The sequence below is a fragment of the Suricata suricatta genome, chromosome 8 (assembly GCF_006229205.1).
Source record: "Suricata suricatta isolate VVHF042 chromosome 8, meerkat_22Aug2017_6uvM2_HiC, whole genome shotgun sequence".
In the NCBI taxonomy this organism is placed as follows: domain Eukaryota; kingdom Metazoa; phylum Chordata; class Mammalia; order Carnivora; family Herpestidae; genus Suricata; species Suricata suricatta.
Window position 1 is genome coordinate 113,626,304 of NC_043707.1, and position 14,043 is coordinate 113,640,346.

Here is a 14,043-nt window from a genome sequence, read left to right on the forward strand (position 1 = left end):
GGGCGGTGGTTCCCCCAGAAAAAGGGTATGGAGGATGGCCCACGGCAGGTGGGAAGAACATATCCAGCCTGCGATGTGTATTTATTTTCTGGTTCAGCCTTTTTTAGTCCTCACTCAATGTGTTCTACGTAAATATTCATTAGTATATAGATAACATAAATAAATGTCCAGTTGAGCCGCAAACAATTGCTGACATTCAACCATTTTGATCTTCAAAGTGGCCAGTTGTCATGATCTAACAGCATGCAGGGGTGGGGGTATGTTCGCTCTAAGTGTTGACTGTTAGTGTGCAAGAATAAACTAGGGACACCCCCCTTCCCTGGCCAGACTCACCCTCCTCAGGTCCCCACCCCCAGCCCCATAACTGACTTCCGTACCCTCCTCAGGCTTTAAATATTTCATTTGAATACCTAATACATGCAAACGACATACATTCAAATCGTTCTGGAGTAGGGTCAAGGGAAAAAGTTGGTCCACCTGTCCCCCAACAACCAGCTGTCCTTCCCAGAGGCAGTTCCTTGCGTGTCCTTCCAAAGGAGCTCATTCACACACATGCCCGTGGCTTTCACGAAAATGGTAGCATACGTTTTTCGTCTAGTAACACAGTTTAGAAAGTGTTCTATAAATGCAGCTGCCTCGTTCCTGTCGGCTACTTCACACTCCTTTATATGCTCACACCAAAATTCACGTAACCAGTCATGACGGCACGAACACTCTTTTTTTCCTCTTTTGCCATTTTGGGCGCCTTACATTTTGCAAATATGATTCTCAGCGGTGGGATTGCTGAGCCGTAGAGAATGTGGCAAGGGTTTCAAACACGGATCCCCCAGTCACGTTTTAAATATGAATACTTGTATTTTTTCTCCATTTCCTTTCCTTATCCCTCCAGTTCCTGAGGATTTTTCTTGGGTAGTTTGTCACCCATAGCAGCTGAAATTTGCTGGAGCTTTCAGTTTTGTAGAAGGTGTGACTGTGACCTCTGGTGTTGCTTTGCACGCTGGAGCCACAGATGCCATTAAAAATTCCCATTGAGGGGGGCACCTGGCTGCCTCAGTTGGTAGACCTGACTCCTGATCTCAGGGTCATGAGTTCAAGCCCTGCATTGGGTGTAGAGCTTACATAAAAATAAAAATTAAAAAAAAAAAAAGAGAAGGGGAACCTGGGTGGTTCAATCTGACTTTGGCTCAGGTCATGATCTCACAGTTCACGAGTCTGGGCCTCACATCTGCTCACTGCCGCCTGTCAGCACAGAGCCTGCTTAGGATCCTCTGTCCCCCTCTCTCTGCCCCTCCCCAACTTGCGGTCTCCCAAAAATCAGTATTACCAAAAAGAAAGAAAAAAAAGTATTAAAAAAAAAGTATTCCCATTTTTGTCTCAGCACTTTCCATATTACTCTCTTTAGATCCTTGTTTTCAGATCCTATTGAAGATGCTTGTCTCTGCGTTTTGTTCGGTCCAGTGCCGGTGGGTGTGAGGGCCAAGCCGCCCCTGCTGCACAGACACTCATACCAGGAGGTGCCAGCAGGTGGCAGGCAGAGCAGCAGGAGCACCCCTGGCCTCCAGTGGGGCTCTTCTCTGGAGAGCAGCCAGAATCAGAGCCGTTGGACCCTCCCCAGACCCAGCAAGGTGCTGAGTCAGTGTGGGTGGGTCTGCGTTGCCTGATCCTTTCCTTCCACCTGGTTTTGCAGCCATTTCTTAAATGGGTGGACAACTCGACATGGCCGGCTGCTGCCTTGAGATGGGCTTCAGGAGGCCACATCCTAGGCTGACAGCCTGGGGCCGCCTCCTCATCCAGGAACTAGCTGGAAGGATTTACATACCCTGGCCTGGGATGGCTTGAGTTTCCTTAATTGTAGGGCTTTACTTCCTGTCTTTTTCAGCCAAATCTCCCACACCCTTCCCATGAACAAGGAGGTCCCCTGAACAAGCTCTTACTCACCACTCTCTACTCCACCCACTCTGCTATGGTCTAGGGGGGGAAATGAGCAGGAGATTTGAGAAGCCCTAGAGGAAGAGGGCTAGGGTCCTGAGACTGCCTTGTTTGGGGGGCAGGAGCCCCCAGGGACCAGCTGGGCCTAGGGCTCCGGCTGGTGGCCCCACCCCCACCTCCTAGATTTGTGTTTCTCTGATGGAGGCCTGCCCACCCCCTTCATTCTGGGTGGGGTGGGGGGGCTGTCCTCTGTAGGGGAGGAGACATGGGGGAAGGAAGTGGCAGCTGCATGGTCAATGGTGGCCTCTTCTCAGCCGCTGCCCCACAGCATCCTGAGGGAGACCAGCAATGTCTGAGGCGTTAGCAGCACGGGAGGTGGGGAGTCCGGGGAGCCAGCTACTCCCCTGGAGCCTCTACTCTCCTGGGGCCTTGGACCTCTCCTGCTCCGGGCTGAAGTTCCCCAGCTCTTCAGGGACCACTGGGTTTTCCTCGGGCTAACAAAGTGGGACGGGGCGGAATGGGCAGGGACCCCATCTGTTCGTTTGGGGCAAGGTCACTCTGTGCCAGGGAGACTAAGGCTTCTGGAGTCACCCTGTGCCCCCAGCAGGGTTAGCCTGCCCTGAGACAGCTTGCAAGGAGACTCTGCTGGTGAGAACCCCAGGGTGAGGTGGGGGACCCGGGGGAGGGGGTTCGGGAAGGGCTGGCTGGAGGCCAGCCTCTGGGAGCTCCCCAGGATCATTTCCCAACAATGCAGGGATTTGCATACTCGCTGGTTTCCCCACCAGAGTCTGGGCTCCTAGAACCAGGAAGGCGGTGGAGGAAAGGACACAGGCAGCCACCTGACTTTGATCCTCTCCACCCCTCGGTGGCTTGAACTTCTGCCTCAGGATTAGTTGCTGCCCTGCCACCCTCTCCTTCCCGCAAGCCTGTGGGAACCTTACAACTGTCTTGTGAGGCAAGCTAGGGAGCTGAGGGAAGTGAGGCATCCGGGGCCACACGGCTGGCACCACACGAACTGAGGTGTCCTCTCGTTGGCCTACAGGGATGCAGGCATCATTGTGCCCCTTTTACAGGTGGGAACGCTGAGGCCTTGTGAAGAAAGGTGCTTCAGCCGGCAGGGCAGGAGGCTGTGTGGAGCACTTCGCAGTTACAGCCCGAGTCGTGGTAAAGGAACGTCCTGGAGTATTGGGCCTGGCAGCCAGATTCATAAAGAGGCCCTGGGGGGGCAGCTCTAGGCCCTGCATGGTGGGCGAAGCCGAGCTGGATGCAAGGACAGGCCATCAGGGACCTGACTGACTCAATCCTCACCGGAGCCTGGCCTCAGCTGGCACCTGCCTCGAGGGCCCTGCCATCCTGGTAGGTGCCTGTCATCAAGCCAGCAGGGCCTTCTGACATGAGCCACCCTGGCCTGGACCTGCTGCCTGTAGGACCCTTCCCCCGCCCCTCAAAAGCTCAAGCAGGAAGTCACCAAGAGTTTTCAGCTCCAGTCAAGGACCACACGTGAGCCCTCACGTCTACGGACAGCTGGCTGGTAGGGTGAGAAGAGGGGTGCAGGCACCCGGCTTTTCCATCACGGCCACTGCTACGGCCTCACGGGCTTCGTGCTCCACGATATACAGACAGAGGGGGCTTGGCGGGTGAGGCTGCTGGGGCACTCACTGCTGAACGTCTCGCAGCCATGCTGGGGGGATGCCCGTGTGGACGCTGGACACCTAACGGGGGTGAGGTGCGGGGCTGAAGGCACCTCCCTGCCCGTACCCTCTCGGGCCTAAGAGTTGCTGCAATCCAGTGTCTCAGGGGCATTCCTTCTTCAGGTGTGCGGAGCCAGGGGCCCCACATTCGAGGGCCAGCTCCAGCCTGTCCTCCTGTCTGGGACCTTGGGCAAAGCGCTCCGCATTGCCAGTGCCTGATAATGAAGTGGACAGGCTGGTCTTTTAGCTTCCTGCTCCATACAAAGAAACAGAGGCCCATAAACATAGCCCTTTATCTTGGAGTACAGTACTTGATTGGAAAAAAAAAATAGTTTGTAAATAAGTCAGTGACATGTCTTTGCACAGATTAAAACCTTCGAAAAGAGGCTGGAAGCAATGCGCACGGGGCGCCTTAAGAGCCCATGTGGAGGCTTCGAGATAATGTTTGCTGAGATCCTTCCCACCTTGTGCCTGGGTTCCTGCCCAGTGCAGGCTTCTAAAGAATGTCCAGGGTGAAGGAACGAGTGGGGGGCCTAATGTGCAAGGAGATCGCCAGTGTAATCTCTGCCTCGACAGGCTGCACAGCTGTTCTGAGCTAAAGCAGTTTCTAAAAAAAATACAGATACTATAAAAGCTTCATAAACAATAAGTACAAATTAGGTGCGATGTCCAAATATAGAATTATTCAAACTGTATTTTTCCATCTTGCCCTGCTGATGGTGTTTGTTTGGAGATCATTTGACAGCCTAGCTTTTCACATGAAATGTTTAATGTTTAGGGGCGCCTGGATGGCTCAATTGGTTAAGGGTCCAACTTCGGCTCAGGTCATGATGTCACTGTCATGGGTTCGAGCCCTGCATCAGGCTCTGTGCTGACAGCTCAGAGTCCAGAGCCTGCTTTGGATTCTCTGTGTGTGTGTGTGTGTGTGTGTGTGTGTGTGTGTGTGTGTCTCTCTCTCTCTCTCTGCCCCTCCTCCGCTTGCATGCTCTCTCTCTCTCAAAAATAAACATTAAAATTTTTTTTTCAAAAATAAATATTTAACATTTATATCTCATTTATTTATCTGGGGGAAAAAGATGAAAAAAAAATATATTCCGGGCTGGCTTCCTTCCTTCTAGGGGCAGATAAGAAGGTTGAGATGGTGAGGTGAACACAGCCCACAGACAACAATGCCAGAGGCCCTTTAATGAGCATTTACTAGGTGCCAGGCATTGGGTCATGCACTCAACATGCATGCTCTTGTGTACTCCCTACCCTCCTGTTAGGTGGGTACCCTTATTACCCCCACATTACAGATGAGGAGACCCAGAGTGGGGTGGTCACTTGCCCCAGGTGACCTCATTGGTAGCAGAGCCAGTTCTTGCGTTTGGGACCAGAACCCCTTGCCTCCCGCTTGGAGGTTACCCCAGCACCCCCTGCTCTGCTGGGTGACTCCACCTCTAGAACACAGCGGTATCTGGGAAAAGCTGAGCACCCAAGGGCTTCCCCACCCCCTTCTCTCCCAAACGCTCCTGGAAGCCCTATTCTCAGCCAGATGGTTTTCTGTCCTTGGCTCCCATCACAGGACAGAAAAGGGGAACAGCCCAATCCCTTCCACCCCTGCCTGTGTCCCCCCACCCCCCACTGCCTTCTCTCAAGGCCTCAGTAAAGGAAGCCTCTGTCCCCCAAGAGTCTGAGCACTTTGGGTCAGGTGCCCACCTGCAGACCTTCCATTGAGCAAAGACCATCCTCTCTTAAAGGAGCTCACATTGTACTTTATTGACGTGTTAGGGAGAGCAAGGACATACACTTAAAATATTGAACATTACACCTTCGGGGAAGGGTGAGATGACTCTGAGTATGGAAGGAAGGGAAGAGACGGTGGGGGCAAGGGCCCCTGAACCCCCGGGTGGGGGCAAGGGTGCTGCGAAGGTGGGTTATAAGAAGCATCTTGCTTACTAACATGAAGCCCGGTGCCCTGTGAGAGCACGGAGGAGGCCTCATTGGCATACAGGAGGGGCCCTTGCAGGGCAGGCACACGGTGCCTAACTAGCCAGCGGAGGCTGGCATCCCAGGGACGGAGTAGAGGTGGGGGGCTGTGCACAGGGCCCCCAGCCCAGGCCTCTGCTCCCCACCACCCCCTCCCCGCCCTCTGAGAGAAAGGAGGGTTTGGGCTTCAGCCACGGACTGACGCCTTCACGGCGGCGTCGCCTTAAACTACAGACACAATGTGCATCAACAGGGTGATCGCTCCTGCCCCGCTCGGCTACAGGCGCCTGGCGGGCCAGAACCAATCCTACAGTATCTTTGGTTTATGGGTTCCCTTCCCTACTTGAATCCTCCCTCTGTCCAGTCTCAGGGATGGCAGCGGCCCAGCGGGGTCACTCACTGGGGTGCCCGGGCTGGTAAGAAAGAATCTCAGCCGCCAGCCGCTGTGGGTCCAGGAGCTGCGGGAAGCGTCCCATGACGGCCTCCACCAGGTGTGGGGGGAAAACCCCGCACAGCTTGGTGTACACACTGGCTCGCTCCTTGGCTAGGCTCCCAGCCCCCGCCCATGGGCCTCGGTCAGCCCCGGGACCTGGCACTGGCCGCTCGGGCAGGACCGGCGTGGGTGGGGGCAGCTGGTAGGGCTCGGACCAGTACTCTCGGGGTGGGAAGGCAGCTGGTGGCGGGGCGTAGTCAGCAGGGACACTGAAGTGGCCAGCACCCATGGCCCGTCCGAAGGTCGGGAAGGTTGTAGCTGCAGGGAGCTCGGCCCCATAAGGGCCATAGCCGGCATAAGGGCCCCGAGGTGGGCCAGCATCTCCAGGGCCACCTCCTCGAACCCCCCATAGTTCTGACATCTGGCTCTCCAGGGAGCCGATGCCTGAGTCCAGGCACTCCTGGGAGGAGTACGGGAGAGAATCCTGCGTCTGCGGGAACCAGTCTGCAGGCCCAAAGCTGCTGCCACTGCGCCCGCTGGGTGGAAGGCTCCTGCCCGCTGGGGCGAAGGTCTGCGTTGGACCCTCTCGGGGCAGCCCCGGTGATGCCTGGGCTCCCGGCTTCTTCCCATCCAGGCTGCCCTGCTCATGCTCTGCTGGCCGAGAGCCGGGCTGGGCCGAAGGTGAAGGCCGCCGGCCACCTTTGTCCTTGCTCGGGGCCCTCGAGGGTGGAAGGAGGGCACTGGCACGGAGCTCATCAGCCACAGATCGCTGGGGGCGGCTGGGCCGCTCTGGGTGGAAGAACCGGCACTTGATCCCATAGGTGCACTTCCTCCCTGGAAAAGAGTACGGGGTCTCTAAGCAGGGGGGCCCCAGAAGAGGGCTGTGAGGGGGAAAGGTGGGGCACGGGAAGCTTGGGGCTCAGTGGCCTCGGGGAGAAGCACTTCCGGGCCTGGGGCCAACTTGGATGAGGGAGGAAGGGGAAGGGGTGAGGGGGCAGCTGGGTCTCTTACCATAGGGACACGGCTGCTTCCGGTGCTCGGCCGTGAGCGGCTTCTTCCGCAGGAAGTTGTCCAGGCTTGGCCCGTGACGGCCCAAGGGGTCATCGGGGGGCATGAACCTGCAGAGTAAGTGGGAGGCATGAAGGGAGGCTTCTCGGTGTTGAGCAGGTGGAAGGCAGGCTTCACCAGGAGGGAGGGCAGCTCCTAAAACTGGTGTTGGTCCTGCAGTACATCTCGGGGTCCAGGGTGGGGATGCCCCATGGGAGGGGAGGAGGACCCCATCAGGGCAGCTCTCTTGCTGGCCATTCTCTGAGGGAGCAGGGAGGCCAGCAACCTCAAAATTTGAACCCAAGGCTGCATCTGTCTGCTGGCCTCTGGCCAGAGACTGGGTGCTGGGAACCTCAGAGCAGATCCTATCACAGAAGCTTCTGCATCTCCACAGTAAGACGCCCTGGCCCAGCCTGGTCCCTTTTACCTGGTGGCGAGCCCCTCTCACTCCCAAAACTGCCTGGATGCAAGGATGTGGCCCCAGCCCACAGCCAGGCCCCATGCCAGGGGACACAGGTGGCTTCTCCCCTGGGGCCCTGGGCCCGAGTGTCACGCGCGTACTTGTCGTTGACGAAGGAGTACATGAGCAGCCGCTCCTCGATGAAGCGCTTCCACTCCTGCCGCTCACTCTGGAGGTCCCGGTACGTGTCGTTGGAGACCACAACCCCATCGGACTCGTAAGCCAGCTTCACGATGAATCGGTCATCGTAGCACACCACGCGCTTGCCGCCCACGCGGCGCGACGGGGTGAACACCAGGATCTTCTTCTTCTCCAGCTCTCGCAGAATGTGCTGGTCTGGGGGGCGGCACAGGTCAGAGCCCAACCCGGGTGGCCAGGCACAGGAGTTCCGAACTCCGGGGGCGCCAAGGCAGGAAGGGGCAGAGGGCAGCAGGAGCCAGGAAAAGAAATGCTGGTCCCTGTGGCAGCTCAGCCGGTCAAGCGTCCGACTTCGGCTCAGGTCATGATCTCATGGTTGGGGAGTTCGAGCCCCGCGTTGGGATCTCTGCTGTCAGCATAGAGCCTGGAGCCTGCTTCAGATCCTCTGTCCCCTCTCTCAGCGCCCCTCCCCTGCTCATACTCTTACCTTCTCTCAAAACTACAGAAATATTAAAAAAAAAAAAACAAAAAAACAAAACCCCATTGGTCCCTGCTTGAGGCCCAGAAGTTGTCAGTCACACCCAAAGCGGCTTCCTTGGGGGAAAAGCCCTGCTGGGACAGTGAGACCAGTCCTCCAGAGGTGCCACTCACCTGTGATGGGCACATCGGGTCGAGGCTGCTCCTTCCTCCAGGATGGCACGAAGACTGTGATGTCTGTGTGGCCCCGCTCCAGAAACCAGTTCACAGCGAGAAGGATGCCCCGGCAGGAGAACACCTCCTTATTCCCGTGGCTGGGAAGATGAGGGGGTGCAGGGTCAGGTCATGCGGGTGGCTGCTGGCATGCCATCCCTAGCCCATGGCAGGAGGGAGCTGGGGCCCTGCCCTGGGCGCCCTGCTGGTTCCCACAGCGTCTGGGATGGCCAGAGCGGGGAATTTCCCTGAGGTTCCATCTCCCGACAGTGAGGAGACGCCCAGGAATCTGGCGGCACCCGCTTCCCATGTGGGGGAGGGTCAGGCTGCTTGCAACACACCTGGGGGTGGGGGAAAGGCTCCAGGAGCCTTCTGGTTCCTGCCCCACCCGGGGGTGCTGGGACCACAGGGACACAGATGCACACAGGCACACTGAGTCACCACCCCTCCCTCGCCCGCTGGGCGGGGCTGTGGGTGGGGGTGGGGAGGTGAGCCCCAGCTAATAGAAGAGAAACCAGATTGCTCCGGATTAAACACGGATTAAAGTTCAGTCCTACACTAGCCCCAGGGGCTGGGGCTGAGGAAAGTGAAGGGGAAGGAGCCAAGATCCATGGTCCAACTCGGGCCAGCAGCCACTGCGTAGGGAGAGGCCACCTGGGAGCCTTGCAGTCTGAAAGTGAAACGGCACTGCTTTTCCTCCCAAGACTGCCAATTCCCCCAAACGCCTGGACTGCCCTCTCCTTTCCTCACTCTTCTGGGGAGGGCGTGACCTGAGGCAGAAAGACGGTCTTGGAGCCACCAAGGGACTCTCTGTTCACAGGGGGGCTGGGAGATGGGCATCCTCCTGGCTGTGATTTGATGACTTGATTTCACCCCCATCCAAATGTGGCTGGATCCAGAAGCTGGCCCTGAGTGGCTGCTAGCTTGCTCTGGCTCAGTTTCCTTCACTGAAAAATGGGCCAGGTATTCTGCAGCCTCCTTAAGAAAGGCCCATGTCAGTGGCATAACTTTCCTGTTTGCTTGAGGCCAGAGACAGTCCAGGACGGTGGAGGTCCCAGGTGGCCCCCAGGGAATCCTGAGTGTTGTGAAGGGCTCTAGGCCCAGACTGCGGGCACTGAATGGTTCCCTCCCCAACAGCCCGTGCCCTCATTCACCCCTCCGTGAACAGCTCAGACTCACACTCGGCGAAATTAAACAGAATAAACGTTACACAAAGGAGGTAAGTCCACAGGCGACCACATCCTGTGGGTAGCTTTGGGGTGGGTAGTAGCCCCAAGAGAAGGGAAGGAGGGAGTGGGGCAGCTGGGGGGCATGGAGGCCGTCTGGGGGATAGGCTGGGGCTCCTGGGTCTGAAGGTCTCCATAAATTGTGGGGGAGGAGGGCAAAGTCCAGCTGAAGGCGGCACTCATCCCTGCCAGGTAGTGGGGCCTCCCCACTGTCCCCCAGCCTTATAATAAAAGTTCACATGTATCGAGGGCTGTGGGCCAGGCTCTGACCAAATTGCTTAACAGCGAATCATCAGCAAGCCTCTGAGGAGGGTGCTATCCTAAAAGGCCCCTTTCCCCTTCACTCAGATGAGAAAACTGGTGAGCACAGCGGTTGCGGCAGTGGCAGAACGGAGACGCAAGCCCCGGGCCTGTGCTCATAACCACCACGGGTGCCGATGCTCAGAAAGGTACAATGCACCAGCCCTGGCCGTGGGGGAGGATGGTGGTCAGTGGGCACCGAGCCCCTACTGGGGGCCAGATGAGCCCCACACCTCCTGTCTTCATCCTTACAAGGCCACAGTGAAGAAAACCCAGGTACTAGCTAGTGGTCGAAGACAGACCTTGAACCCACATCTGGGGCTATCGGTTTGCCGTTCCAGACCCTCAAAGCAAGATGAGAGGCTGACTGAGCAGAAGGAAAAGCTCCCAAACCGGAGTCTGAAGGAAGCATTAAGAGGCAGGGGCAGGCTGGGAATGAGAGACAAGGGTGCAGCGGGCAAACTCCTGCTCTTCAGGACCCTCGAAACGCGGCACTGCCTCAGAGAAAGCCTCGGTGACCTTCCAGGGTGGATCAGGTCCCTGATGTGTCTTCACGAGGCCCCTCCCTGGCCCTTCAGCTGTCTCCCCATTGGGAATGTGATCATTTCCTGGCTTGGCTCCCTGGCTTAGGTAAGCAGGCAGCACACGCACCCACTGACCTGCTTCTGCACACACGTGCATACGTGCACATGGCCCATCCAAGGCCAGCATCTGCCAGCCCTAGGACTTGGTGGGATACCAGAGCTTCCAAGGACAGGGTACGGCCTCTGGGCATCAAAAGCCCAAGCTGGGGACAAATCTGCCCGCAGCTGTCCTAGCCCCTAAAGCACTCCTGAGGCAGGCAGGGAGAGCCTTGCTCTTGGCAGGAGTAGAGCCCATGAGGTAGTTTCTCAAGTAGAGCCAGGCCAGGAAGGCCTCCCTAGAGCTACCTTTAGTCCCCCTTGCTGCAAATGGAGGAAACGCTGCTGGCACAGGCAAACTAGACCTCCTCTGGTCCACACGGCAGTCCAGTTCACCCAGAAGGTCGGGGCCCCCTCAAGCCTGGCTAACTAGATGCTGGCAAAGATGTGTGAGGATGTAGGGACTCCAGTTTGGCTGCTCCCACCCTAGGATAGAGGGCAGGGCCAGGCCAGGGTACCCAGGTAAAGAGATCTGCCAGGGCTGGGCCCAGCTAGAAGAGAAAAATTCCCTTAGAAGGAAACAGAGGTGAATTTCCCCACGATTTGCATATGGTGGGGGCTGGTCTGTGTGCCCTTGGGGGGGAGGGGGCGGCAGGGCAGGAACCCAGCAGCAGCTGAGACAGGAAGTTTGAGGCTGGAATTCCCCTCCTGCTACAGCCCCAGCTCAGAAACCCCCAAGGCGGTGCCTCGCAGGCCTGGCTCCAGGGGCCACCCCCGCCTCCTCCCTCACAGGCCCCTCCTCCTCCTGCTAGGATACAAACACAAGGAGCACATGGCTGCCCCTGGGGAGGGAGCGGGTAGGAAGACAGTCCAGGGCCTGCAGCCAAGGCTAGGCTAGGCTAGGCGCAGCCCACATAAGCCTCCAGGGAAAAAAGTCAGACCTCAGCAGCTTCTCGCCAGCAACAGGCTGCTGGAGCCTGAGAGGGGACCCCTAAGGCTCAAAGCTAGACTGTAACCAGCTGCCACTAGCATGTGGGAGCCACCTCTACCCAACCTCCCACCTAGGCTCAGCCCATTTCAGAGATGGGAAGACTGATCCAAAGGTGGCCTGAATAGGCCACCCGAATACCTACTGAGCAGGGCCAGGACCAGCCCTACAGCTGACTTGGAATGGGAGGGGCTACAGGCATTGAAGCCCTAAGCAGCCCACGTGGAAGACACCTCTGGCAGCCTAAGAGCCTCCCCAGGCCCTACCCCAAGTCTGGGGTCTCCCTGTCCACAACCACTGGAACTTTCCTGGTGAAGACCCACCCAGCCCTGATTCAGCAACCACCTTGGAGGGACGGGGAGAAAGTAGGGCCAGAGGGCACCGCCAGGGTTGAAAGGAGGCCTGTGCTCCCTGGGGTCAGGGGCAGTCATGGCCCCTACCTTCACCTGCCCCCATTCCCTGTGACAGTCTTCGTGGAGAGCGGAACCTTCCTGGGATGGAGTCCTGGCTCTGGCCCGGGAGGCCCCTGGGCCCAGGTGGTTCAGCTGTAGCAGAGACAGCCCAAGTCACAGCTGACCTGCCCACGTGGCCCCATGGAAGCCAAGTCCTCGAGGTCACTCTTGGTCACAGCAACAAAGGCCTCAGTACCTGGGCCTACTTCCTTAGGAGTCCAGGTCTGGGACAACAAGGCTTCAGAGGCCCCAGGCCCTAAGCACCAGGGTTACTGAGCTTCTGCTTCTCTCCAGGCTCTTTGCCTCCACTCCTCACCAATGTCACCTGAGGAGGGGTTGGCTAGGTCTTACTGACCTGGAGATAAAGCTCACAGACATCAAGTGAGTGGCTCCTACACGGGCGAGCTGGCCCCACAGTCTACTGCCCTTACATCATGCTGCCTTGTGTCACAGGAGAGGAACTGAGATTGAGTGCTGGCCTTCAGGGAGAGACGTGGTGTGTGGTGCATAAGGTGAACTCTAGAGACAGAAGGGACCCGAGTTCGAATCCTTGCTCTACCACTTACCAGCATGGAGCCCACGAGCACGTCTTTGAGCCTCTGTTCTCATCCCTAAAACATTCCTGACAAACCCACTTCCAAGAAGCCATAAAGATTAAGGGACTCTCTTGGAACATCATAGAGCCTCAATAAAGGGCTTTCCCTTCCTCGAGATGGGTCTGTGAAAACAGGTCAAACTCCTTCCTGAAGGCCTCTTTACCACGGAGTAGAGACACATGGCCACCATCCCTGGCCACGGGCCCTGGTCTTAGCCCCAGAAAGGAAACCTACCTCATGGCCACATTGCTCCCATCGATGACCACAGGCCTTAGGTCACTGCCTTCCTTGTTCTCCTCTGGGGGCGAGGGCTCCAGGGTGGGAGCCTTGGGGGTGCCCCCACCACGAGGGACCAGGGGGAGCTGAGTGCAGGGGTCCGGAGAGGCCTGGCGCTCCCGCTCGGTTGCTGACCCATGTTTGACCAGCTCGCCCAGCACCGTGTTGGTGTCGGCCTGCACCCCCAGTTTCTGCAGGACACTGTGGATCTCAGCAGATGAGTAGCCTAGCTTCCGGAAGAAATCAACCTTCATCTGCAGCTCCACAGCTGATGCCTCCTCAGTGCTGGGCTCCTGAACCGGCTTGGGGGTACCTTGGGAGCTGCACCTGTCAAGTTCCCACAGACTCATGGTGGGCCTGGCTTCCTGAGTGGACCTCTCTCCACCTGCCACTCACAGCTCAGACTGATGGAAGGCACCTGTCACAGCTCCTGTAGGACAACCACAAGAATTAAAGAATGGGAGTGGCTCTTACCCCTCTCCAGCCCCTATCCTACCCAACAAGTTGAGACTTCAGTGACTTCAGTGGTGGCAACGTGCAAAGCCTTCTGCACTTGTCACCTCCTCCTACCCTCTCAAAAGCTGTCTCAGCTAGGAGTCATCATTCCCTGTATATACAGGATGAAACTGAGCTACAGACATCAAGAACTTGCTTAAGGTCATCCAGCTGTTAGCTGGTGGCGCAAGGACTTGAACTTGGGCTGTCTGACTCCACCTCCTACCCCGCCCCTAGTCCCGCGGCAACCCAGAGGACCCAGAAGTCCTGGGAGGCCTCGGAGGACATCGCCGCGCCCCCAAAGCTGCGGGGCGGGGCTCTCTGATGGAAGCCCGGGGTTGGACGGGCACGGGGGGGCGGTACCGGGGGCTTCCCCGCTGAGGTCAGCGCCTCCGCCCGCCCCGCGCTCGGAGCGCAGGCCAAGGAGGCGCAGGGCCCGCGGCCAGACACCCCGGCCCGGGGGAAGTTTCCGAGGCGACCCACTGGCAAGAAAAGTTACTGGGAAACTCTAGTTGCCGCCGGGCGCGGCTGATGCGGAGGCTGTCGCGGCCCCGAGCCCCGCGCCCCCTCGACCCCCCTCCAGGCTACAGCCCCCCCCTCCCCGAGGCTCCCCCAACTTGGGCTAAGTTAGAGGGGCTCCCGGGGACCGGAGAAATCGGAGGGACCCGCCCCACGTCCTTCCCCTCCGGACCCGCCGGAGACCTCCCCGCGCCGCCCACCCGCCCCCGGGACCC

At 58.0% G+C, this 14,043-nt stretch overlaps 1 protein-coding gene across 2 annotated transcripts; it reads right to left on the minus strand.

The window, feature by feature from the left end:
- Nucleotides 1–5,353: 5,353 nt before the first annotated feature.
- On the minus strand, nt 5,354–13,244 carry ZC3H12A (zinc finger CCCH-type containing 12A). 2 transcript variants are annotated; one of them, XM_029948402.1, is made up of 5 exons: nt 12,773–13,244; nt 8,318–8,457; nt 7,630–7,864; nt 7,033–7,139; nt 5,354–6,855 (listed from the first exon to the last, which is right to left on the minus strand). In XM_029948402.1, the coding sequence occupies exons 1-5, from the start codon at nt 13,162–13,164 to the stop codon at nt 5,981–5,983; spliced, it is 1,749 nt and encodes a 582-aa protein (XP_029804262.1). In that variant the 5' UTR covers nt 13,165–13,244; the 3' UTR covers nt 5,354–5,980. The 2 variants fall into 2 exon arrangements, with proteins under 2 accessions (XP_029804262.1, XP_029804263.1); XM_029948403.1 differs by lacking the exons at nt 7,630–7,864; nt 12,773–13,244 and having other exon boundaries at nt 8,318–8,400.
- Between the last annotated feature and the right edge of the window lie 799 nt (nt 13,245–14,043).

Bases quoted from the DNA above. Each gene is read 5' to 3' on its own strand.
- ZC3H12A (XM_029948402.1), bottom strand. From the start codon at position 13,164: ATGAGTCTGTGGGAACTTGACAGGTGCAGCTCCCAAGGTACCCCCAAG. The intron at 8,458-12,772 runs GTAGGTTTCCTT...TCATCTTCCCAG, and splicing joins GGGAGCAATGTGGCCATGAG to CCACGGGAATAAGGAGGTGT. The intron at 6,856-7,032 runs GTAAGAGACCCA...ACTCTTTTCCAG, and splicing joins GAAGCAGCCGTGTCCCTATG to GGAGGAAGTGCACCTATGGG.